The sequence below is a fragment of the Papio anubis genome, chromosome 13 (genome assembly GCF_008728515.1).
Source record: "Papio anubis isolate 15944 chromosome 13, Panubis1.0, whole genome shotgun sequence".
In the NCBI taxonomy this organism is placed as follows: Eukaryota; Metazoa; Chordata; class Mammalia; order Primates; family Cercopithecidae; genus Papio; species Papio anubis.
In genome coordinates this window covers 91,709,708-91,737,442 of record NC_044988.1, presented here as the reverse complement: position 1 = coordinate 91,737,442, position 27,735 = coordinate 91,709,708, and the positions used below count along the sequence as shown (strand labels likewise).

General features: G+C 41.2%; 1 protein-coding gene across 1 annotated transcript in view; it reads left to right on the top strand.

Moving 5' to 3' along the window:
• TTLL11 (tubulin tyrosine ligase like 11) overlaps positions 1-27,735 on the top strand; it is a 274,108-nt gene that overhangs the window by 44,180 nt on the left and 202,193 nt on the right. Inside the window, exons 2-3 of the mRNA XM_003911285.4 lie at positions 10,755-10,851; positions 18,492-18,625. Of these exons, the coding sequence (XP_003911334.3) occupies positions 10,755-10,851; positions 18,492-18,625 (231 nt within the window). The remainder of the gene's footprint in view (positions 1-10,754; positions 10,852-18,491; positions 18,626-27,735) is intronic.

Here is a 27,735-nt window from a genome sequence, read left to right as displayed (position 1 = left end):
ATAGTCTTTTTATAAAAATATCCTAAATATCAGAAGTGATAGCTTATCACTTCTGCTGTATGCCATTGGTCATCTAGAACAAGCCTGTGACAGTGTGGGAGAGGACACACAGGGAATGAATTCCAGGAGGCAGGGATCATTGGGGACCATCTTTGAGGCTGCAGACCACAGGTAGGGGAGAGGGTAGAAAGAAGAATAAAATGTCTCTCCCCTGAAGCATCCTGTCAGGTGAGGGAGGCAGGCGTGTAAACATAAATGCCCCGTGAGGCAGTGACTATATTACTGGCACCAACAGAATGCCAGGGGAACATTGGAGAGAACTCTATTAACCTGCCTGAAGGCATCATGGAAGGTTTCCCAAGTGCAGGCACACCGCAGTGTCCTTACTCAAGAGCTGTCCTAATGACACGCGATATTTGGTTGGCGTCTTTTTAAATTGAAGTTACTTGTTGAGGTGATTTCCTTGGACATTAAAAATAATAACCTGTCTCATATAACAGCAATGTACTGTTTACAGAGTGCTTTCCCATGTGTTATCACAGTCCACATAACAGCCCTGGGAGGTGGACAGGTTTTATTACTATTGTTTTTCTCAGTTGTGGCTGAGCTGCGGAAGCTTAAAAGGGCAAAGTCACTGTCAGAGTCTCTGAGCAGGGTGTGGTGGGTTGGGCTTGAGCCCGGGTGTTGCTGGTCCATGCTTGGTGCTTTAGCCACCTCACCTTCCCTGTGTTTCCTTTGAGTACTTTGGACCCCTCATCTTAGAGCAGCCATATGGACCATTTCCCGCCTACAGATGCATTGCCCACAGACTTGCTCATATCAAAGCTTATTTGCCACCTTTATCCTCAGTCACTTGAAATGCTTTCTGTTCATAGAGAAGCTTTATGAAGAAAATCATTCACAAAGTACAGAAATGTGAACTGTGCTTTCATCAGCATTCACTGTGAAATTTCATTTTGCAAAATCCCCAGGGGGACTTGAACTTTCTGTTTGGGCCATTAGAAGAGGGACCCGAACATCAATTCCTTAAACACAGATTTGCTCAAAGAACATTTAACAGCTTCAGTTCTCATGAATGTGACTATTTTGCAAGTTTGCTTTTAGTTCTTCTGGTAAAGTGGGAAAAGATTTCGGGTCCATCCAGGTGTATACTCTGGGGGAGGAACTTGCTTTGTGACAAAGATGGTAGCATGTAGGGTGAGGGTAGGTTAGTTACAGTTATTCATCTGTGACTAATAAATAAGACTATAGCGATCTCCAAAAAGACATCTTCAGTGCTGAAGTGCATGGGCCTTGAAACTGTGCAGACCTGGATTTGATCCTGCCTCTGTCCTTACTATAATACCTCTGTGACCTTGGGAAAGTTATTTACTCTCCTAGCGCTTGGTGCCCTCATTTGCAAATAGGGTTAATAGTAGCACCTATATCATAGCCTTTATCATAGGGTTAATAGCACCTTTATCATGTTTGTGGATTAAATAAGGTCATACATGTAAAGTGTTTAACACATAGACATAGGAATAAGCATTACCTAAATGCTAATGTTAGTGGTGATGATGATGACATGTATTTGAATGACTGCTCTTTGTGAGTTCATTCATTCATGAAACATTACTGCAGACATTGCTAACACTGGTATCTGAGAATAACTAGGGGCTGTAGGGAGTCTTTGAATCTCCTAAGCTCACGTGGAATATTTTGTGCATGTGTGTGCTTTTTTTTTTTTTTTTTTCTTTCCTGGCACAAATCTCAAAGGGATTTATGACCTCAGAAAGGTTAAAAACAAAGCCTACAGGGTGCTGAAGACTTGGTGTTAGGGGTACACTGATGAGCATGGGGCTCTCCTTGTGCTTAAAGAGTTTGCGAAGAGGCCAGGCGGACAGATGTGCAGACAAGATGTTGCAGAATGACCTGTGATGGGTGTAGCGACAGAGGTCACAGACAAAGAGAGCCGAGAGATCATCATCATGGAGGGGGAGTGGATGGGCAAGCCCAGTCAGAAGATCCCAGGCGGAAGAAATGACATGAAGAAACCCAGGCCACCGAACAATAAAGTGCCGTATCCTTAAAGGATCGAGAGCAGTCACAGTGGCAGTGCGAGTGCCCAAGAGTTAAGTGACCCAACTTGAGGTGGGCAGGTTGGCAGAGGGGAGTCTGTGAAGTGTCTTTCAGATGAGGCGTGGGGCTTAGCCTTGATCCTGTGGTCAGTCCCTGGGGAGGCATTGAAGAGTTGTAAGCAAAGGAGCGATATGGTCAGAGCTGTGTTTAAAAATAAAAATCTGGGCTGAGCTCAGTGCCTCACATCTATAATCCCAGCACTTTGGAAAGCCGAGATGGGAAAACTGCTTGAGGCCAGGAGTTTGAGACCAGCCTGGGCAACACAGCGCAACTCTGACTCTACAAAAAGTAAAAGATACAGTCAGGTGCTGTGCCATGTGCTTATAGTTCCAGCTACTAGGGAGGCTGAGGCAGGAGGATCACTTGAGGCCGGGAGTTTGAAGCTGCAGTGAGCTATGGTCACACCACTGCGCTCCAGCCTGTCTGACAGAGTGAGACCCCATCTCTGAAAAAAATAAAAATAAAAATAAAAATAATGAAAATAAAAGTCTCTCATCCTGCTGTGTGTCAGGTAGACTAAAGAGGAGACCATGGAGGAACGGAGATGGGGGAGGAGGCTGGTGAGAGATGAGGCCCTGAACTAAGGCAGAGGCAGTGGGGATTCAGGAAGGAGAGAAAATTAAAAATAAGCTAGGAGATCAACCAGAGGGCTTGCTGCCCAGTGGATGTTGAGGAGGGAGAAGGTGACATGGGTGATTCTCAGGATTATGGCTTCTAATTTTCCTGTGGGCCTGGGACCTGCCAGATACCTGGTTACACCCCACTGGAGACCTGAGACAAGCATGTCAAATTGTTCCTAGCCCTGGAAATGCATAGTGTTAATGAGGGAGATAAGGATTACACATGAAATAACTAAAGAACAGCACAGGCACATCCTAAGCATAGTGAGAGAATCAGGAAGGTGATGGTGTGAACTGGAGTGGTTCCAAAGCTCTCTGTGGCGTTATATCAAATGAGCAGTTTTTAATGTTCATCTTGTCTGACCTCTCAGCCTCCCACCACTCCTTTAGTCTTGAAACACTTTTCCCTTGCTTTTACAACACGTAGTCTCTCTCTCTGTGATCTCTCTTTCCTGGTTGGCTCGCTGGGTTCATTCTTTTCTGGGGGCGGGGTGGTGGGGGTGGTGGGGGTGTGCTCCAGCACAAGGTGCAGCCCTACCTGAGCTGCCCCCTGCTGAAGTCTCATCTCCACCACTTCCCTCTTGTCTTCTCTGCTACAGCCACCCTGACCCTGCCTCAGGCTTTGCATTGTGTCAATGATAGTCCTACCTCTGTGCTTTTACACATTTATTTTCTGTCTGAACGCCCTTCCTCCCTCATCTCCTAGTCAACTCCCATTCTTCCTTCCAGTCTCAGCTCAAATTGCCCATCCTCGGGAAAAGGTTGACCATTTGATTTATTGCCCAAACTGGGATACATTTGAAAGTGCTAGGGGTGTTATAAACAATAACACCAGGACAACAGGCATACGTTGGAAGCTTCCTGGACAAATGGACACCCCTGACACGGGGTGACCTTCTCAGGCTCCCCAGATGTGATTGGGTCCCCCTGTGCCCTCGTTGCTCTTTGGTATTCCTTCCACAGCCCCTACCATGGTTTATAGTGATAACTTTGAGCACCATCTGGCTTATCGCCTTCTCCCCAGTGGACTGTATACTCCACGAAGGCAGACATATCCTGTTGTGTTGTTGGTTCCTGAGACCCTTTGCCACATAGGAGGTACTTAATCAACACCTAATGAGTACCTGAATCAATGATGGAACTCAGATTGTATTGTTCTGTGGCATGTACTAGGCACTTCCATTTCCATATCTTGGTTGGTTCTCCTCGCTATCTTCCCACGTTTCCTCATCTCCATCTCCTGAGGATAGAGGCTTGATTATGATCTCACAGTGAGTGCCAGAGACAAGTCTAGGACTCTCAGGTCTTCTGATCCCAAATCCAGTGCTTTCCCCAAAAGTGTCTGAGGAAGAGAAAAGGAAAGATGTCTACCAGATTTAGAACCCGGGTAACTGCGAGGATGGTCAGGACTGGAAAAAGATGGAGAATGGGGATCTGAGAACCATTTGTCAGCTTTCAATGCTGACAATCTGAACAGCATTCTACGCTGCAGACAGCTCAGAGTAGAGCCACAAATGGCCCCTCAGCCGCAGAGGGTGTATTAGTCTGTTCTTGCTATAAAGAGGTACCTGAGACTGGGTAATGGATAAGGAAAAGAGGTTTAATTGGCTCGTGGTTCACAGGCTGTACAGGAACAATGGCTGGGGAGGCCGCAGAAACTTACAATCATGGCAGAAGGCAAAGAGGAAGGAGGCATCTTACATGGCTGGAGCAGGAGGAAGAGAGAGAAAGGGGAGGTGCTACACACTTTTAAACAACCAGGTCTTGTGAGAATTCACTGTCACGAGAACTGCAAGAGGGAAGTCTGTCCCCATGAACTAATCACCTCCCACCAGGCCTCTTCTCCAACACTGGGGATTGCAAGTCGACATGAAATGTGGGCAGGGACACAAATCCAAACTGTATCAGGGGGCTTAAGCAGATGGTGTTTTGTTTTTATTGTGGTAAAACATACATGATATAAAATTTACCATTTTAACCATTTTTAGGTGTACAGTTCAGTGGCTTTAAGTACAATCACACTGCTGTCCAACCATCACTGTCATGCATCTCCAGAACTTTCTCATCTTCCCAAACTGAAACTCTGTACCCATTAAACACTAACTCCCTATTTCTGTTCCCTTCAGCCCCTGGCAACCACCATCCTACTTTCTGCCTCTTTGAATTTGACTACTCTAGGTGCCTCAGATAAGTAGAATCATATGATATTTGTCTTTTTGTGTCTGGCTCATTCACTTAGCATCACATCTTCAAGGTATATCCATGTTATAGCAGAATTTCCTTCTTTTATGAGGCTGGATAATTTTCTATTGTATTTATATACCATATTGTGTTTATTTTTTCATCCACTAATGGACACACCTGGGCTTTTTCTATATTTTGGCTATTGTGAATAATGCTCCTATGAATGTTGTATATAAATATCTGTTTGAGTTTCAGCTTTCATTTCTTTTCCTTTTTTTGAGATGGAGTCTCATTCTGTCACCCAGGCTGGAGTGCAGTGGTGTGATCTCGGCTCACTGCAACCTCTGCCTCCTGGGTTCAAACGATTCTCTTGCCTCAGCCTACCAAGTAACTGGGATTACAGGCGCACCACGATGCCCGGCTAATTTTTGTATTTGTAGTAGAGACGGGGTTTCGCCAGGTTGGCCAGGCTGATCTTGAACCCCTGACCTCAGGTGATCTGTCCACCTCAGCCTCCCAAAGTACTGGGATTACAGGGGTGAGGAACTGCACCCAGACTGCTTTCATTTCTTTTGGGGGATACACCCAGAACTGGAATTGCTAGATCAATCAGCCAGTAATTTTTTTTAAAACTACAGCAGCTTTCTATATTCTTAATGCACAAGGGTTCCAATTTCTCTGTATACTTGTCAACGCTTATTTCCCGTTTTTTTTTCTTTTTTAGATAGGATCTCTCTTTATCATCTAGGCTGGAGAGCAGTGGTACAATCATAGTTCTCTATAGCCTCAAACACCTGGGCTCAAGCAATCCTCTCACTTCAGCCTCCCGAGTAGTTGGGACTACAGGCATGCCACTATGCCCAGCTAATTTTTTGGGTATTTTGTTGCTGTTGTTTGTTAGATGGGGGCCCTGCTATGTTGTTCAGGCTGGTCTTGAACTCCTCCCATTTCAGCCTCCCAATGTGCTGTGATTACAGGTGTGTGCTGCCTCACCCAGCCTGTTTTTGATAATAGTTATCCTAATGGGTATGAAGCAGTTTCTTATGATTTTGATTTGCAATTTTTAAAATAATTAATGATGTTAAATATGTTTTCATATGCTCATTGCCATTAGTATATTTTAGGAGAAATGTCTATTCAGGACTTTTGTCCATTTTGTAAGTGTTTTTTCATTGTTGAGTTGTAGGAGTTTAAAAATATATTCTGAATATTGATCTATTATCAAATATATGATTTTCATGTATTTTCTGCCATTCTGTGGGTTGCCTTTTCACTCTGTTCATAGTGTTTTTTGATGCAAAAAAGTTTTTAATTTTAATCTTTGATTTACCTATTTTGTTTTTTGTTGGCTGTGCTTATGTTGTCGTATCCAAGAAATCATTGCCAAATTCAGTGTTATGAAGCTTTTCTCCTATATTTTCTGTATTTCTAGTGTTATGAAGCTTTTCTCCTATATCTTCTGTATTTCTAGTGTTAAGCTTTTCTCCTATATTTTCTATATTTCTAGTGTTATGAAACTTTTCTCCTATATTTTCTATATTTCTAGTGTTATGAAGCTTTTCTCCTATATTTTCTATATTTCTAGTGTTAATGAAGCTTTTCTCCTATATTTTCAATATTTCTAGTGTTATGAAGCTTTTCTCCTATATTTTCTATATTTCTAGTGTTATGAAGGTTTTCTCCTATATTTTCTTCTAGAGGATTTAATAGTTTTGGCTCATATGTTTAGGCCTTTGATCTATTTTGGGTTAATTTTTGTATACAGTATAAGGTAAAGGTCCAACTTCATTCCTTTTGCATGTGGATATTCAGTTTTCCCAGCACCGCTTGTTGAAAAGACTGCCCTTTCCCTATTGAATAGTCTTGTCATCCTTGTTGAGAATCATTTGATCACACCTGAGAGACTTTATTTCTGAGCTATCCTATCCCACTGGCCTCTACATCTGTCTTTATGCCAGTACCACACTGATCTTTTTTTCATTTGTTTTTGTTTTCATTTTTAAAGCATTTTTGGTTCACAGCAAAATTGAGCATATGGTGCAGAGATTTTCCATATACCTTTTCCCCCACCTGCATTCACAGCCTCCCCCACCATCAAAATCCCGAATCAGAGTGGTGTATTTTTTACAACTGATGAAACTACATTGACATGTCATCATCACCCAAAGCCCATAGTTTACATTACTGTTCACTCTTGGTGCTATTCTATGGGTTTTGAAAAATGTATAATGACACGTATCTGCCATTGTAGTATCATACAGAGTATTTTCACTGCTCTAAAATCCTCTGTACTTCACCTATTCATCTTTTCCTGCCCTCTGGCCCCTGGCAAATACTGATCTTTTTACTGTCTGTAGTTTTGCCTTTTCCAAAATGTAATTTAGTTGGAATCATACAGCATGTAGCTTTTTCAGATTGGCTTATTCCATTTAGTAATATGCATTTAAGATTCTTCCATATCTTTTGTGGCTTGACAACTCATTTCTTTTTAGCACTGAAAAATATTTCATTGTTTGGATATACTGTAGTTTATTTATCCACTCACCTACAGAAGGACTCACCTACTGAAGGATGTCTCAGCTGCTTCCAAGTTTTGGCAGTTATGAATACAGCTGCTATAAACATTCATGTGCAGATTTTTGTGTGGATATAAGTTTTTCAACCCATTTGGGTAAATACCAAGGAGAACTAATTGCTGGATTATATAATAAGAGTATGCTTCGTTTTGTAAGAAACTGCCAAACTGCCTTCTAAAGTGGCTTTACCGTTTTGCATTTCCACCAGAAAGGAATGAGGGTTCCTGTTGCTCAACATCCTTGCCAGCATTTTGTGTGTCAGTGTTTTGGACTTTGGCCATTCTAATAGGTGTCTGGTGGTATCTCATTGTTATTGTATATACTATTTCATTACCATAGCTTTGCTACAGGTTTTGACATCAGGAAATGTGAGACCTTCAGGCTGGGCGCAGTGGCTCATGCCTTTAATCCCAGCACTTGGGGAGGCCGAGGTAGGTGGATGACCTGAGGTCAGGAGTTCGAGACCAGCCTGGCCAACATGGTGAAACCCAGCCTCTACTAAAAATACAAAAAATAGCTGGGTGTGCTGGCGGGTGCCTGTAATCCCAGCCACTCGGGGGCTGAGGCAGAAGAATCGCTTGATCTGGGAGGCAGAGGTTGCAGTGAGCTGAGATTGTGCCACTGCACTCCAGCCTGGGTGACAGAAGACTCTGTCTCAAAAAAAAAAAAGGAAGTGTGAGAACTCCACTTGGTTCTTTTTTTTTTTCAAGATTGTTTTGGCTATTTGGGGTCCCTTGTAATTCCATATGAATTGTAGGGTGGATTTTTTTATTTTGAAAAAAAGTTATTGGGATTTTGATAGAGACTGCATTGCATCTGTAGATCATTTTGGGTGATACTGACATCTTAACAATATTAACTCTTCCAGTCTATGAGCATAGGATATCTTTCTATTTATTTGTATTAATATATTCTTTAATTTCTTTTACAAATATTTTATAGTTTTCAGTGTACAAGTCTTTCACCTTTTTGGTTAATTCCTAAGTATTTTATTCTTTTTGATGCTATTATAAATGGAATTCCTTAAAAAATATCCTTTTTGGATTGTTCGTTATCATGTATGAAGACACAGCTGATTTTTATGTGTTTATTTTGTATCCTGCAACTTTGCTGAATTTGTTTATTACTTTTAATATTTTTCTGTGGAATCATTAGAGTTTTCTACATATGGGATCATGTCATCAACGTACAGATAATTTTGCTTTTTGTTTTCTAATGTGGATACCTTTTATTTCTTTCTCTTGCCTATTCTGGCTAGAATTTATAATACTATGTTGATGTTAAATAGAGGTGGGCATCTTTGTCTTATTCCTGATCATGGAGGAAAAACTTTAAAGCTTTTAGTATTTTACCATTGAGTATGATGTTAGCTGTGTAAGCGGACAGTTTTTAAAGGAGCTTAAAAAGAGGTAGGATTATGAAATCCTGGGACTTATTTAAAATTATGTCCCCCATATTTCTAGCACATAGTCTAACATATAATAATTCCTGAGTGAATGGACATGTTTTTAAAAATGGTGGTTTGTCAAAACTGAATGAGCTAAAGATGCCTCTAAATGGAGGATCTATTTGGTGTTTATGAGGGTGGTAAGGATTGAAGAGTGATGAAAAAGGAGATAAGAGTCATTGGGTTGCCTGCTGACAAGGTGTTAGTTCCTCATTGTGGGCAACAAAGCCACTTTACCCTTTGCGTGGGTAGCCTGCTTAATTCTGGTTATTTTCTCCTTCTCTATATTAGCACTTAACAACTAGAAGAAAATAACATATGTTGTATCTCTTTGTATTTGTGAGTACTGAATTAATAACTTACAGCCTATTGCATAAAAAGAAAATGAGCAAAATGCTATAAATTATAGATGGAAGTTGTTAATATGAGTAGAGTGTACAACATATGCCTCACTGTGCACAGCTTTGAAAGAATGTGACTGATTTAAGTGACTTGAGTCTGGCTTCATTTCAATGTGGAATGGATGGAAAGCATTGAGTCACCACCATTTCATTAGTAAGGCTATGTTCTTCCATCGGACCTTGGCTCCCCAACTTGAAGTAGGTAAAAATTCTGATTACCTGTAGTCCTAGAATGGGAAAATCAAAAGATTTTTATTTAATGTGTTAGCATTCCTATTCGCGTGCACTTTTAACAAGCAAATTCTGATATGAACTAACATGGCCTCCCTTTTCTCCTTTAACAAGGTAATCTGAGTTACAGATTTAAAAAATAGGTTCATTAAATGCAGAGCTTGTTGATAACTTTGAGAAGCAGCAGGATGTAGTGGAAAGAACAGGCACTTTTGTCTCAGTGAGAGATTTTCTGGCTGCAAATAATTGAAACTCTATAGCTTGTGCCAAACAGGATTTTAGAAGACCAAAAAGGTATTCTCAGGATACAAGGCTGTCTTATAGGCTCATGCGGGTCTGAGGCCACTCAGTCTGTGTTTCTAGGGTTATGTGGTCTCATCTCTGCCTTCCCTCCCACACCTGCTCCTTTCTTGTCTCTCAGCAGACTGTGCACATAGCCAAACACAGCTGCCCTGCCGTGGCTTTTTATCCCTGCCAGTTGAAGGGCCAGCAGAGGCTGCCTGGCGTCTCTGATTTCCAGATTCCTAGAAGAGAGAATCTGGTTGTCTCATCTTGAGTCAGATGACCACTCCTGATTTGTTCATTTATTAATTCAGGAAGTCTTTACGAGTTTCAGGAACTGTTTTAGGCATTGGCATTCATCTCATCTTCATGGAGAGAGAGAGAGAGAGAGAGAGAGAGAGAGAGAGGAAGAGGGACTCTGAAAGCTTATTCTTTTGGGCTCGGTTGAGGGTTGTAATTTTCAGAGGAAGGGACGTATGGGCTTGGAATTTGGATAGACCCAGACTCAAATCCTGGTTCCTCCTCTTACCAGCTCTGTGTGGCCCTTGGGCATGTTAAATTACCTCTGTCAGACCCAAGTTTTGAATCAGCAAAACGGGAGTAATCCTTTATAGGGTAGTTATAAGGATTAAGGTGAAATGGTGCCTGCAAAGCCAGGAGTGTAGTATCTGCCACATGTAATCAGAGCTCTACCACTTGGAACAAGTTTTTAAACCTGTCTGAATCTGTTTCCTCATCTGTAAAATGGGAAAGAGTATCACTTACCTCATATGTGTATTAGAAGGATTAAACCATGGTAAGTGCACCAGGGTGCCGGGAATTTGTACGTAACAGATACTCAGTGTGGTCACTGCTCTTCTTATTCTTATTGTGAGTCACATTTTTTCTCTTCTAGTTCCCATTTGGCCGGCGCTTGCCTTGTGATATCTACTGGCACGGAGTTTCGTTTCACGACAATGACATATTCTCCGGTCAAGTGAACAAGTTTCCAGGTATTTGCTGTTATTGTTGACATTTAAAAATGTTTCTAGGGCCAAATCTCAGGTACACTTTTCTACAAAAATATGACAGTTATTTTTGAGATCAAACTTGGGGACTCTTAATTGGGAGTTGCTGTATTCACTAGCTATTAAGGATTTAAGGGCCGGGCGCGGTGGCTCAAGCCTGTAATCCCAGCACTTTGGGAGGCCGAGACGGGCGGATCACAAGGTCAGGAGATCGAGACCATCCTGGCTAACACGGTCAAACCCCATCTCTACTAAAAAAATACAAAAAACTAGCCGGGCGAGGTGGCGGGCGCCTGTAGTCCCAGCTACTCGGGAGGCTGAGGCAGGAGAATGGCGTAAACCCGGGAGGCGGAGCTTGCAGTGAGCCGAGATCCGGCCACTGCACTCCAGCCTGGGCAACAGAGTAAGACTCTGTCTCAGAAAAAAAAAAAAAAAAAAAAGAGGATTTAAGGATTGGAGACAGACTTTTAAAGGTTCAAAGGCAGGCTTTCTTGGTCTAATTCCACTGGTGGAAGAACATGGTTTCCACTTTTTGGGTTATACATATAATGTGGGGTTCTAAGGAGAGGAATATATTCTCAAAATGAAAAAAAATAGAACATTTCACTCTTGCAGGAAACAAAAGTACCAAAATTCTAGGCATATGTCATAGAAATGGGGTATCAGCTTCCCTTTTCTTTAAGTATTATATTTGGAAGTATCATTTTTAAAACCAAATATACCAGTCTCCATACTAAGTACTACAGCCTGCAGCCAGCCTCTGCCTTTTGCCTAATGACATTATCTCAGCAAGACTTATCCTACAAGGAGAAATCTTAATGCTAGAAAAGCGTCATAGCCAGAACTAAGATATCCTCCCTCACTCCACTACCAACCTCCCAATACAACTTTTTTGTTTTGCGTTTTAATCTCTACCACTTTTTTGAGATGGAGTCTCGCTCTATGGCCCAGGCTGGAGAGCAGCAGCATGATCTTGGCTCACTGCAACCTCCCAGGTTCAAGCAATTCTCCTGCCTCAGCCTCCTGAGTAGCTGGGATTATAGGCCTGCACCACCACACCCGGCTAATTTTGTATTTTTAGTAGAGACAGGCTTTTGCTATGTCACGTTGGCCAGGCTGGTCTCAAACTCCTGACCTGAAGTGATCCACCTGCCTCAGCCTCCCAAAGTGCTGGGATTACAAGCGTGAGCCACTCTACCGGGTCTCTTTGTTAGTTTTGATGGCTGAATGAAGAGGATATTTAAGATGGTAGGACAGCTTAGGGAAGAGCACTGGATTAAGCTGGGTATGATGCAGTCAAAGGGCCTTCCACTTATTTTTTAAAATGTTAATATATTTCACAGACTGTATTATAATGTCATAATAAATAATTTCTAAAAAGAACATCACCCTGAATCCCATGTCTCATTTAACAAAACAGCGATGTGAATATTTCTATATTTCCTCCCAAACCTTAAACATGTTTACTCATCCTTTTTGCATGGTTGCAGTCCTAGTGTAGTAGCCTAAATATAAGGTGTTTTCTCTTAGTATTTTATCAATTTTACCTATTTTAAAGGGAGAATCAGTTTACTCTTTCCTTGACATTCTACCCCACGTCTTTAAGAAAACACATTGCAGAAAACACAATAGCCCGTACGTTATACACTGGGTGGTAGTTATGCCACATCCACTAGGGGTTTTCACCTAAGCATGCAGTCTTACAAGTTCACTATCACAGACCACACTTGGCTCAGATTCACTTAGAAGGATACAGGGCAGGAAACACAGCTTGCTGGCCAGTCAGTGTCAAGCATTTCTCTTCAGTGGAGTGTTTGCAGGAGTTCCAGGGACTAGTCTCTGGCTCCTCAAGTGAAAGCTCAGGTGCAAAAGGACTAGATCCACATTGGCGGATATGAGTCTTTCTTGGCTTAGATGCCCCAGAGGAGCCAGAATCTCTTAGAACTGCTCCGTAGTATGGCTTCTAAGGTCCCAGCAAGGGTCATATTAAGTTATAAGAATCGTCGCACTCAGAAAAGCTTGGAGCTATGGCTTTCTACTAGATATTTATGCAATTTACCAAGTCAGGGATCATTTTAACCATATGCTTTGTGCCTAGTAATTCAGCTAACATTCTGCCTTCATTGTTTTCTAGGGGAACCGAGATAGAAAGTTAACCCAAGGTCAAATTTATCCTTAGAGAAGGAGAAAGGGTTTTGTTACAGAACAAGAATGATTGTTGCAGCCAGAGTTCTTGCCCAACAGTTTAATGGGATAGCTATTATTTTTTGCGTCTTGCTGCTCAGAAAAGGATGCTTTGTGATGCCACTTAAAGGACTTATTAGGATGTTGGAAGAATACAGTTTGGAAGAGAAAATGCTTTAAATGAGGACTGAGTTCCTAAGACATGAATCATCAAATGAGGCTTCATTTACATTTTCCCCATTTGCTCATGCCTCACCTAGTGGCTGAGAGTAGGAAAGAAGTAGCTATAGATCTACATTCAGAATACAAATTAGAAATATAGAATGAAGTACCCCCCCAAGGATTAGTTTCATTAAAGGTGCTAGAATGATATTCATTCCAAACAAGCAAGTTTGCCCCATCCTGTATTCCACATGTCAGTGATTGGAACATAGACTTTTCCACTTTACTAACAGAAATTAATTAGTTCTAATGACAAAGAAGGCTCTTGAACCTCTAGGCAGAGGAACAGTACTGCCACACCCTCTGCCCTGTGAAAGGTAGTAATCCTCAGCAGAGGGGTGATTCCAGAACAGTCTGTCCTCTGATACCAGTTTGTGTCCAAGCTTATTTTCTGTCTCTCATATATCCCATAACTCTAAATGCACTTTCTATGCATTGTATATTACTTAGGGTAAGTTCTAGTGGATATCCCAGGCAAGTATAAACACTATATGTGCTGGGTCAACTGAGAACAGATATATACACATGGAAGTGATTAATTTTGTTTGTGTCAGCACATTAGATTTTAGTCACTTTTCTATGGGTAATTTCCTGGTTCAAAATACATTATTATATTTTGGCTGATGAATTAAGACTTTCTATGAAAATAATCTGATTTAGATACGTCTAAAGAAAGTAGATGATTAGATATGTCTACTTTCTTTAGACATATCTAAATCAGACATATCAGATTAGACATATCAGATTTAGCTCTAAGAAAGTCCAAAACTGTCCATTCTCAGCTTCTGAGCAGGTCTTTTGCTGAGCTTCAGGGTCTGAGATGTATGGCATCACATGGCAGGTGGTACCTGAGAGCCCACCTGAGAAGGAGGCTTTCTGCTGGAGAGGGAGGGAGCTTCAGTGAGGAACATGTGGGGACAGCCATCTATCAAGCATTGGTCTGGGCTCTGGAGCTACAAAGACACAGAGAAAGGCATGTAAAGAGAGAAGAAAAATGCAGCCTAAGGGCTATGCTGGAGGAAGCTGGAATGCTGTGGAGGTCTGGAGCAAGGGCAGGCAACCTAACCCAGATTTGCCCACGGAGCAGCAGGGTGAGAGATCCTGGAGAAGAGGACTGGCGTGGAAACTGAGCCTCCAGGATGGATGGGCCCGATCCCCATGCCAAACAAGGGAGCAGAGTTGGTGCAAAGACAGAATGCCTTGAGCATATTGCTCATTCAGCAAAGGGCAAGTGGCCCACCATGGTTAGAGGGCATCAGGTGAGCGGGGTAGGGGAGGGGTGATGAGCAGGAACCCAAGTATAGCATTGTTAGAGCCTGAAAGTCATGGGGAGCCACTGAGGAATTTTTAAGCCAGACAGTGACATGGGTCAGCTTGCATGTTAGCAAGATCAGCCAGAGGGACACATTAGAAATGGGTGAGACCGCTGACAGAAGAAACAGAGATGTAGCTAAGAGTCTGCTACAACATCCACCCGAGAGATGAATGAATCAGGGGCAATGGGAATAGAATAGGATGGATCTGAAAGTATTTATTTGTTGTTTGGTGGTTCTGATGTGTTTTTGCCAAGAATTATTGTTATAAATAATATTTTGATTGAATAGTGCTCCAAGTATAGCTCAGTTTTGATTTGTTTTGTTTTATGTTAACTGGGTGAAATAGGGCTGCCTGGGCAGACCTGAGATTGAACTGTTACGCTCTCAGTTAACTTGAATGGGATGAGACCCACCAGGACTTGAGACTCCAGCATAGCAGACGGAAGCACCCAGGCCTGCCTCAGAAGGAGGGGCAGGAGGTAAGCCCTTGGTGTCAGAGACTCCCACCTGAATTAGGAAGTTTTCCTAATTGATAGGGGAACTGCCCTCATAGGGACATCTAGGGAGAGACCTTATTGAGAAACCTAGGTGGACAGTCAACCTCGAAAGGAGCTGTTGTTAGGTAGCAGGACCCCAGACACTGGGCTAAAGACACCGACAGGAGGAATCCAGCCCTTGCGGAGTGGGCTTGAGGGGAACAGAGGAGAGGCTGGAGAAAGGAGGGGCATTGGAGAGAACAAAGAAAAGGCCTCAACTCTGTGCATTGCTAAGGCAGCCGCTGAGGCTCCAGGAGCAAAAGATAAGGTCACCAACATTTGGAGACAAGCAATAGAGCACTGGAAAAATGGGTAAAATTCTTCTTATCTGATTGGAATACAAAGTCTAGGTCAGACTTTTAGCAGAAGGGAACTGGGGGTTAGACCTAGAGCTTCTATCTCAGATCGGAATTGGTCCTAGAGCCCAGGGAGGGGACACAGGTGACAAGGGGTCAGGTGCTGCAGCTACTTAGGGAAACGGGACAGGGCCTGGAGCCAGTAGGGCCTGAAGTCAGCAGAGCTGGCCATGACCTCCCTTCTCACAGATTTTCTCTGGGAACATGTGTCCTGGATCAGCTAGAAACCCTGCTGTGCTTGTCAGGGTCATAATGAGAGAAGATGCCACTCCCACACCTGTCTCTGAGCCACCTCCAGAGGTGGAGATGCCAGCAGCTTCCATGTGGGTTCTAGTGAGGGGCCAGAAACTGCCTGGTGGCACTGGATAGTAGCACAGCTTAGATATGGAGGAGCAAAGGTTTGGTGCTAAGTGGAATGAGAGAGGTCTACACCAGTGCCTCCTGGAGACAGGCATTCAGGCAGGGTCGGAGTGAGCTGCCTCCCGCCTGCAGGCAGGAAGTGCCTGGCTTCCAGGGGTGCTTCTTAAGTTGGCCATTTTCAGTAGAAAACTGCCTGGAGACACAAAGGTAAACTTGGAAACACTTATTAGCTGGTGTGGGGCCTGATGATGCACATTACAGAAGGAGCCATTGCTGATATTAAATGAATATTGACTGAATTTGCAGGACATACATTTTCACAAAACTTTTCTGGAGCACCCAGACTGCCCTCATGTACTCACAGCCCTCTGGGTTGTGTGAGCCCTTCTGACCTGCTGAGGGATTTTGGAGGGAGAACCTTCCCCTGGCACAACGACTTTAAAATGCAGAAAATACCACAACAATATTTGGTCAGGAGGCATCCTCTATGTGGAGTAAGGTGCTGTATTACAGTTAGTTATGAAGGCTTTCAGTTCAATATGGTAACTAAAATGTTAGTCAACCTCAAGCAAAAGGATTCCAAAAAAGTTGAAGTTTTGCTTTGTTTACCTTGTGGTCAGCTCTTGTGTTTATAATGCAATGATTCTAATTTTGTGGGGGAATAAAAGGAAATAGCTGTGATTTTCCAGACTCCCTTCTTGGGAAGCTCAGAACAGTGTCCTCAGTGAGTTTTCTTGACTATTGAACAGTTCATGTTAGAGAACAGTTTATTAGTGCTTTTTAAGCTCCTTTATTTCTTACTTAATCCTTCCCTATATCCTTCTAAACAACAACTAAGACCTGGACACTGACATCTTGAAGCTGGGACCTTTAGATTTATTGCACTTTTTAATATGCTGATGGAAGCAAGAAGGTGGTTCTTAAAACTTTCCTTCACAGATGTTTACCCTTTACTTTCTGAATGTGGGAATTTAGAGGAACCTCATTCATTCTGACTGCCCATTTGGAATGTGTGATAATTTGGGCATGCCAAGCTGACATGGAACTTCGTATTTTCTATTAAAAATAGTTTTGCTAAGCACATTTCGAGTGTCAGTAATGGAACTGTTTGGTCTCTTTCAGGGTAAAGGACATTTTTAGCCTTCATTTTTGGCAGTGATATTTGTCTTAAGAGATAAACATGATAGCTGGGTGTGGTGGGCACGTATGTAATCCCAGCACTTTGGGAGGCTGAGGCAGGTGGATCACCTGAGGTCAGGAGTTTGAGACCAACCTGACCAACATGGTGAAACTCCTTCTCTACTAAAAATACAAAAATTTGCTGGGTGTGGTGGCATGCACCTGTAATCCCAGCTACTCAGGAGGCTGAGGCAGGAGAATTACTTGAACCCAGGAGGCAGAGGTTGCAGTGAGCTGAGATCGTGCCATTGCACTCCAGCCTAGGCAACAAGAGCGAAACTCTGCCTAAAAAGAAAAAGAAAAAGAAATAAGGATGATGCCGGGCATAGTGGCTTACGCCTGTAATTCCAGGGCTTTGGGAGGCCAAGGCGGGTGGATGGCTTGAGCCTAGAAGTTCAAGACTAGACTGGGCAATAGTGAGACCCTGTCTCTACAAAAACAAAAGCAATACAAAAATTAGCCAGGCATGGTGGCACACACCTGTAGTCCCAGCTACTCAGGAGGCTGAAGTGGGAGGATCACTTGAACCTGGGAGGCAGAGGTTGCAATGAGCTGAGATCATGCCACTGCACTCCAGCCTGGGCATTAGAGCAAGACTGTGTTTCAAAAAAAAAAAAAAAAAAGAAAAGAAAAAAGAAAAAGAAAAAAAAAAGAAAAGAAAAAAGAACGAAACATGTTAAAATTGATAATAATTTTTACCTATTTGCTTAAAATTTGCTACACTATATAGTACTCAGTTTCTTCTCTTGTCAAAGTTACTAGTGATGTGAAAAATCCACCATTCTTTTCATGTTTTATAACAGTGAGACATTTTAATTCCCTCTGGGCAAATTAATGAGATAGGATCAATGTCAGTGTTAGTCCTTATAACTGAGGAACTCCTACAGATTGCATTTTTTCCCTGAAAGTATAAATCATGGTATTCTTTTTATTTCCTGTCCTTCATTCAAGGAGACAGATTTTATGCTGAAAGATGTGTGTTTTCCTATTTCATGCCTTTAATACTCATGAAACAGTAAAAGAAAGAAACTTAATTAAGCCTCTCATAATGTAACCAGAGTCCACTAGATAATATTCTCTAGGGTGCAAGATGGAAGGAATCCCAGAAGCATGTAGGGTGGCCCCAGATTAAAGAAGGTATTAAATTTTAAGTGCAAGATATAAATGGTTCCCTATTCATTACCTAAGGAGGTGACAAAGAATAAACTAGGTGAAAACTCATTCCTTCAAACTGATGCTTCATTTTTATAAAGAGAAAAGAACACTCATCCATTACCTCAGGTTTTTCATTAACTCAGTAGTTCTTTCCAAACCATGAGTCACCGCTGTGGGGAACAACTCAGACCTTTTCTAAAAATCCTGCCTGAAAAAGAGAATATGTCGGGTGGGTGGTTTTAAAAGTCCCAAATAATGGCTGTTTTATAGCTAGTAGCCCACTGTTGTTAAAACCTCACAGCGTCTCTTCTCCCCAGGCATGACGGAGATGGTGCGTAAAATTACTCTGAGCAGAGCAGTGAGAACCATGCAGAATCTCTTTCCTGAGGAGTACAACTTCTACCCTCGCTCATGGATTCTGCCTGACGAGTTCCAGCTCTTTGTTGCTCAGGTAGATGGCACTCCGTCCCCATGACCCCTGAATTATATTATGGTTGCAACTGTGTCCTGGGTCCTGTGTGCTGGGAGCTGGGGCAGGGGGTCCCAGGAAGCTGAGACTAAGGGAGCGTCTTAACAGTACACAGTAGGTGTTGACAGCTATCAAAACAGCTTGCAGAGTTGAATGAGTAGGGTGACAGGTAGGTAAACTGAAGAAACTGGTCTTGACACAAGGAGACAGATATCAGAGCTGGATCATGGAGTCAGGATGCTGGAGAGCCAGGGAGCTGGAGCCAGAGCAGGCAGTTGGGCCCCCAAGTAGAATGGGGCCACTGGGGGAATCCTAGAGCCGTGGCCTCCCCAGCTTCCTGTGGCCTGAGATGTGGGAGGTCAGGCTCTGTTTAAAGGCCAGGGAGCAGGTCTGACAAACTCATGGGGAACCTTTTAAGTGTTTTGCTTTAAACTTGTTCCAGAATCAATTGTCAAGTGACCCATTCCATCTCGAAGCACTACGTTTGAACATGTAATACCGTGGAGCCCTCACCACTGATTGTGAGGTGGAATCAGTAGGGAAGTGGAACTTAGACCTGCCATTTTTGTTAGCCTTTTGGCAGTTTCATTTAGAATCCTTTGAAAGCCTTTGTGTGCAAATTTCACAGTCTGGCCCATAACTCTGGGGTAACTATACAACCAATGCCTGTCTAATTGTGATAAGGCTAACACCATTTACAGGTCCTGCTATGTTCCAGGCTTTGTGCTAGAAGTTTAACATATTTTACTTATTTTTATTTTTATTTTTGTGTTTTTGAGATGGAGTGTTGCTCTGTTGCCAGAGTGCAGTGGTGCGATCTTGGCTTACTGCAGCCTCTGCCTCCTGGTTCAAGCCATTCTCCTGCCTCAGCCTTCTGAGTAGCTGGGACTACAGGCGTGTGTCACCGCACTGGCTACTTTTTTTTTTTTTTTTTTGTATTTTTAGTAGAGATGGTGTTTCACCACATTGGCCAGGCTGGTCTTGAACTCCTGACCTCAAGTGATCCACCCGCCTTCACCTCCCGAAGTGCTGGGATTACAGGCATGAGCCACCACACCCAGCCCACATTATTTCTTTTAATCTTCACAGCAATCTTGTGAGGGTGGTTTTATTATTATCCCCATTTTATGGATGAGGAAACTGAGGCTTTGAAAAATTTAGCAACTTGCTTGATAAGTAGGATTTAAAACCTAGAGCTATTTCAAAGGCATATGCTTTCTATAGTCTATTTTATTGCCTCTGTATTGTTTTGGTTTTAATATTGAATTATAAAACTTGTAATAAAATTATACTTTACTAAACACAAAAACAGCTCGAAGTGATAATTTTTAAAGAACGTTTTCTGTGAGATGGTGGTCACGTGGGTTTATATACATTGCTTAAAATTCATGGAACTATTAACGTAAAATGGGTGCATTTTATTGTATGCAAACTATGCTTCAATAAAGTTAATTTTAAAAGATAACTCTCAGCTGTTCCTCATAATTACCCCCCAATATCTCTCTTCTGTGGCTCTGCTCATGCTGTTGTTGCTATGTGGAATACCTTTCCTTCCCATCTTTACAGCTCTGCATCCAACTACAGTCATGAGTCACTTGACGGGCACACATTCTGAGAAAAGTGTCACTGGGTGATTTCATCGTTGTGCCAACACCATAGAGTGCACTTACACAAACCTAGACGGTGTAGGCTCTTACACATCCAGGCTATCCAGTATAGCCTATTGCTCCTAGGATACAAACCTGTATAGCATGGTACTGTACTTAATACTGGTAAGTCTTTTTTGTATCTAAACATAGAAAGGGCAAAATACTGTATAAAAGTTAAAAAATGGTACACCTATGTAGTACACTTCCCATGAATGGAGCTTACAGGACTAGAAGTTGCTCTGGGTGAGTCTGTGAGTGGATAGTAAGGGAATGTGAAGGCCTAGGACATTATACTACTGTAGACTTCAGAAACACTGTATGTACACTTAGGCTACACTAAATCTATTTTTAAAAAATTTTCTTTGATAAGAAATTAGCCTTAGCTTACTGTAACTTTTTACTTTCTAAGCTTTTTAATTTTTAAAAACCTTTTAGACTGTTTTGTAATAACACTTAGCTTAAAACACAAACACACTGTACAGTTATACAAAAAAAATTTTTCTTTTTATTCTTATTCCATAAGCATTTTTCTATGTTTAACTTTTAAAATTATTTTTACTTTTTAAATTTTTTGTTAAAAAACCAAGACACAAACACATACATTTGCCTAGGCCTACACAGGGTCAGGATCATCAGTATCACTGTCTTCCACCTCCACATCTTATCCCACTGGAAGGTCTTCAAGGGTCAGTAACATGCATGGGGCTGTCATCTCCTATGATAACAGTGCTTTCTTCTGGATACCTCCTGAAGAACCTGCCTGAGGCTATCCTACAGTCAACTTTTTTTTTTTTTTTTTTTTTAGAAGTAGAAGGAGTACACTCTAAAATAACAATAAAAAGTATGCTATAGTAAATACAGAAGCCAGTAACATAGTAGTTTATTATCAAGTATTATGTACTGTGTATAATTGTATTATACTGCACTTTTATACAACTGCCAGTGCAGTAGGTTTGTTGACACCTGCAGCACCACAAACATGAGTAATGTGCCGTGCTACAAATCTAAGATCACTGATTTTTAAATCTTAAAGCAAATTTCCTTCTAGGCACTGCTATGGATACATCTCAGGAATTTTTGTATATTACATTTTCATTATAATTCAGTTGAAAATATTCTCTAATTTCTCTTGGGATTTCTCCTCTGCCCATGGGTTATGTAGAAATGTGTTGTTTACTTTTTAAGTCATTTGGGGACTTTCCAAGTATTTTTTGTATTGATTTCTAATTTAATTTTGTTGACAGCAGAGAGTATATTCTGTATTATCTCAGTCTCTTTAAATTTATTGAGAGTTTTCTTATGGCTTATATATTGTCCATCTTGATGAGTGTTTCATGGCACTTGGAAATAATACGTGTTCTGAGGTTGTTGATGTAGCGTCTTATAAGTGTCAATTAGGTCAAGTTGCTATTGGTGGTATTCACATCTTTTTTACTGCTTTACTACTTACTTGTTCTATCAGTTACTAAGTTAGTGTTGAAATTTCCAGCTTTAATTTTGGATTGTCTGCTTCTCCTTTTAGTTCTGTCAGTGTTTTCTTCATGCATTTTGGAGCTCCGTTATTAGCTTGATGATTTGACTCCTTTATCAGTAACTTGTCCTGAAGTCTATTTTGTTTGATATTAATTTAGCACCTCTAGTTTTCGTTGGCTTAGTATTTGCATGGTATATCTTTTACCATTATTTTACTTTTAACCTATCTGCATTTTTAAAGAGTGCTTCTTGTTGACAGCATGAAATTGGTGTGGTCTTTTATTCAGTTTGACAGTCTCTGCCTTTTGATTTGTGTGTTTAGTCCAGTTAATCTTAATATGTAATGCTAACTGTTGGATTCAAGTCTATCGTCTTACTATTTCTTTTCTATTTATTCTTGGATTAATTGAATATTTTTAGTATTTTATCTCTTTTTTAGGCTTCTTAGCCATACATCTTTTCAAAATCTTTTTGGTTTTCATCCTAGCCCTGGTATCTAGGGTTTACAATGCATCTTTAACTTACCACATTAGCCTTTGAGTATTACATACTTCAAGTAAAATATTAGCACCTTACAGCAGTATAGTTCCATTCCCGCCCTCATCCTTTGTGCTATCGTCATCTGTTTTACTTCTAACAGTGTTATAAACCACACAATACATTGTTATTATTTTTGCTCTGAAAAGTCAATTATCCTATAAAGAAACTAAAAAATGGGTACATTTGTCTTTTATACTCACTCATGTATTTACTATTTCCCGCATTCTTCATTCTTTTGAATGGGTCTGGGATTTCATTTGGTATTATTTTCCTTTGGCCTCAATAATTCGCTTCAACACATTTCTTGCAGTGCAGGTCTGCTGGTGACAAATTCCCTCAGCTTTCATTTGTCTGAAAATGTCTTTATTTTGCCTTCAGTTTTTAAACTGCTTTGAAATAATTTAAAACTTAACAAAAAAGTTGCAAAAATAGGACAGAGAGAGACCCCAAATTCTTCATCTAACTTCCTCTAATGTTAACATCTTACACAGTGACTGAAACTGGGAAATTAACATTGATATAGTATGAAATAACCTACACTCTTAATTTGCATTTTGCCTGTTGTCCTGCTAATGTCCTTTTTCTGGTATAGGATTCACTCCATGATCCCTCATTGTATTTAGTTGTCATTTCTCCCCAGTCTTCTCTAGGTTGTAACAGTTCCCTGGTCTTTGTCTTTTGTGACCTTGACTCTTTTGAAGAACACTGGTGATATAGTTTGGATCTGTGTCCCCACCCAAATCTCATGTTGAATTGTAATTCCCCAGTGTTGGAGGTGGGGCCTGGTGGGAGGTGATTGGATCATGGGGACAGATTTCCCCCCTTGGTGTTGCATAGTGATAGAGTTCTCATGACATCTGGTTGTTTAAAAGTGTGTAGCACCTCCCTCCTCTCTCTCTTGCTCCTGCTCCAGCCACCTAAGACTTGCCTGCTTTCCCTTTGCCTTCTGCCACGATTGAGAGTTTCCTGAGGCCTCCCCAGAAGCCGAGCAGGTGCCAGCATCAGCTTCCTGTACAGCCTGTGGAACTGTGAGCCAATTAAACCTCCTTTCTTTATAAATTACCTAGTCTTAGGTATTTCTTTATAGCAGTGAAAGAACAGTCTAATACAACTGACTAGTTATCTTTTTTTTTTTTTTTTTTAGAGTGAACTTACATTTGGATTTGTCTGATTTTTCTCATGTTAGATTCAGTTTAGACATTTTTGGCAAGAACACTATGAAAGTGATGTTGTTAGGTACATGATGTCAAGATGTCTTATCCCTGGTGATGTTAACTTTCATCACTTAAAGTAGTGTCTGCTAGATTTCTCCACTATAAAGTTACTATTTTTCCCTTTTTAATTAGTGTCTAGTAAGGAGATATTTTGAGACTCTGCAGAGAGCCTAGTTGTCTAGTAAGGAGATATTTTGAGACTCTGCAGAGAGCCTAGTTGTCTTATACTTTTTAACAGACAGCTTTGTTGAGATATAATTGACATCGAATAAACTACAGATATTTAGAATGTGCAGTTTTATACATTTCATATTTGTAAAAAGCCATGAAATCATCACCACAATCAAGATAATGAACATATGCATCATGCTGAAATGTTTCCTTGTGTCCCTTGGTAATCCTTCCATCCTTCCCTTCTTTTTTTTTTTTTTTTTTGAGACAGAGCCTTGCTCTGTCGCCCAGGCTGGAATGCGGTAGCATGATCTCGGCTCAGTACAACCTCCACCTCCCAGGTTCAAGCGATTCTCCTGCCTCAGCTTCCTGAGTAGCTGAGATTACAGGTATGTGCCACCATGCCCAGCTAATTTTTGTATTTTTATTAAAGACGGGGTTTCACCATGTTGGCCAGGCTGTTCTCGAACTCCTGACCTCAAGTGATCCGCCTGCCTCGGCTTCCCAAATTGTTGGGATTATAGACGTGAGCCACAGTGCACAGCCCCTCCTTCTCTTCTTTCCTCTTTTCCTCTTCTCCTATTATCAGGCAACAGTGGATCCACTTTCTGTCAAGATAACTTTGCACTTTGTAGAATTTTATGTAAATGGAATTATATAACAGGCACTCCTTTTTGGGGGGAGGTCTGGCTTCTTTCAGTTATTTTGAGATTCATCCATATTTGTAGTATGTATCAATACTTCATTGCCGAGGAGTATTCTATTGAATGTTTATACCACAGTTTGCTTAGACCTTCACCTGCTGCTGGACATTTGGGTTGATTCTAGTTTTCTGGCTGTGACAAATACACTATGCACACCTGTGTGTAAGTCTTTGCGTGGACATGTTTTCATTCCTTTTGGGTGAATGCTTAAAAATGGAATTGCTGGATCATACAGTAGGTGTACATTTAATTTTAAAGAAAGTATTTCTTGTCTTCCAAAGTAGTTGTGTCATTTTATAGTCCCATCCACAATGTATGAACATTCCAGTTCCTCCATATCTTTGCCAGAATTTGGTAATGGTCAGTCTATTTATTTATTTACTTAAGACAGGGTCTCGCTGTGTCGCCCAAGATGGAGTGCAGTGACCTGATTACAGCTCACTGCAGCCTCCGTCTCCCAGGCTCAAGCGATCTTTCCAAGTAGGTGGAACTACAGGCACAGGCCACCACACCTGGCTAATTTTTGTATGTTTTTTAAAGACAGGGTTTCACCATGTTGCCCAGGCTGGTCTTGAACTCCTGAGCTCAACTGATCTGTCTGCCTTGGCCTGCAAAAGTGCTGGGATTACAGGCATGAGCCGTTGCTCCTGGCTGTCACCGTGTGGGGCCAGTGGTCAGTCTTTTTAATTTTAGCCATTCTAATAGGTATGTAGTGGCCTGTCATCAGTTGTATTTTGCACTTCCTAAAGACTAATGATGTGGAGCTTTCTTTTCATGTGCTTGTTTGCCATCCAGATATATTTTTTGATGAAATGTCTGTACACATTTTGCCTATTTTTTTAAATTGGATTGTTTATTTTTATTATTGAGCTTTGAGAGTTTTTATATATTTTGAATACAGGTGTTTATGAGATATACCAATTGTAAATATTTTCTTCCAGTCTGTGCCTTGTCTTTTTTATTTTTTAATTTTTAATATTTGTGTCTACATAGTAGGTACATATACTTATGGGGTACGTGAGATGTCTTCTCATTCCCTTCTTATCTTTTGAAGAGCAAGTTTTCAATTTCGACAAAGTCCAATTTATCAGTTTTTTCTTTTATAGATCATGCTTTTTGTGTCTTAAATAGGAATTTGTATCTAATCCAAGCTCAAAAGATGTTCTCCTATGTTTTTGTCTAAAAGTTCTACAGTTTTAGCTTTCAAATTTAGTCTGTGATTCATTTTGAGTTAATTTTTGTCTGTGGTGTAAGGTATGGACTGAAGTTCACTTTTTTGCATATGAATATCCAGTTGTTCCAGAAACATTTGATCAAAACACTAATTTTTCTCTTCCAAATTGCCTTTTCAGCAGTGTCAAAAACAGTTATCCAAATATGTGTAGGTATATTTCTGAATTCTCTATTCTATGTCATTGATCTATTTGTCTCTCTTTCTGCCAAAACCTCACTGTTTTGATATAGCTTTATAATAAGCCTTGAAATCAGGTAATGTAAGCTCTCCAACTTTGTTCATCTTTTTCAAAGTTGTTTTGGCTATTGTAGTCCTTTGATCAGCCATATGAAATATAGAGTCAGCTTTTCATTGTCTATAAAAAAGCCCACTGGGATTTTGAATGGAATTGTGTTGAATCTATGTATCACTTTGAGTAGAATCAACATCTTAACAATGAGTCTTCTGACCCATCGACATGGTGTATCTTTCCTTTTTTTTTTTTTTTTTTTTTGAGACCGATTCTCACTGTCTCCCAGGCTATAGTGCAGTGGCGCAATCTTGGCTCACTGCCACCTCTACTTCCCAGGTTCCAGCGATTCTCCCACCTCAGCCTCTGGAGTAGCTGGGACTACAGGCGCCCGCCACCACACCCGGCTAATTTTTTGTATTTTTAGTAGAGATGAGGTTTCACCATGTTGGTCAGGATGGTTTCGATCTCCTGACCTCATGATCCGCCCGCCTCAGCCTCCCAAAGTGCTGGGATTACAGGCGTAAGCCACCACGTCCGACCTCTACTTAACTTTTTGAACATATGGAATACATTATTATCTCTCTCTTAATGTCACTGTCTCCTAATTCTAACTCTGTCCATTCTGAGTTGGTTTTGATTTTTCTCTTCATTGTGTCCCATATCACCATGTTTTTTTCATGTCTGGTAGTTTTTCGCTGGGTAACAGATATAGTGAATCTTACCTTATTTGGATGTTGGATATTTCCGTGTTCCTGCACATATTCTTGAACTTTGTTGTAGGATCCAGTTAAGTTACTTGGAAATAGATTTCAGGTCTATTTCAAGATTTTCAAGATTTGTTAGGCAGGACTGGAGTGGTACTCAGTCTAAGGCTTACTGTTCCTCACTACTCAAGCAAGAATCTTATGTGTGCTCTACCCATTGCTCCACGAATCATGATGTTTTCTAGTCTGGCTGGTGAGAAAGACACTACTCCTGGCTCTGTGTGGACACCAGGCACTGCTACCTCTGCTTTTTTGGGGGTGTTTTTCAGGTAGTTTGGCCTTGGATAGTTTCCTCAGGTGCATGCTGATCTGTACCCAGCAAAACATTTAAGGGAGACACTCTAGAGTTCTCTGTACAAAAGTGTCCTTCCCAATACTCTGTCCTGAGAACTCTGGCTATCTCAGTCTTCCCTGACTCACAGTTCCATTTTCTCAACTCAGGGCATCCACTGGGCTTCACCAAGGTCCTACTGCCCCTACACTCTGCACTGGAGCCTGGAATCTTTCTTAAGGTAGTAATCTGGGGCAATCCTAGGGTTCACATCATTCAGTTCCTGTCTCTCAGGAATCACTGTCCTTTGTTGCCTCATATCCAGGTCTTCAAAACTGTTGTTTAACATATTTTGTCTACTTTTTGGTTGCTTGAGCGATGTGGGGCAAGAGTCAAGCAAGTTTCTGTTATTACAGTGTGGCTGAAAGTGGAAGTTCTCTAAAAGAATGAATACTTAACAATAACAATAGCAACATTTGCTGAGTGTTTTTATCTAGATTACTGTTTTGGGAAGTTTGGGCTGCTATAATTGAATATCATAAACTGGGTGACTTAAATAACAAACATTTCTTTCTCACAGTTTCGGAGGCTGGAAATCCAAGATCAGCATACCAGCATGGTTGGGTTCTGGTGAGGGCCCTCTTCCTGGTTTATAGCTGGTCACCTTCTCATTGTATGCCTACCTGGTAGAGAGAAAGAGGACTAGCTGCCTTCCTCCTCTTATAAGGAGACTAGTCCCATCGTGTGGGGTCCACCTCCATGCTCTAATTACCCTCCAAAGAGCCTATCTCTTAAAACCATCCCCTGGGGGGTTAGGGTTTCAATATGTGAATTCAGAGG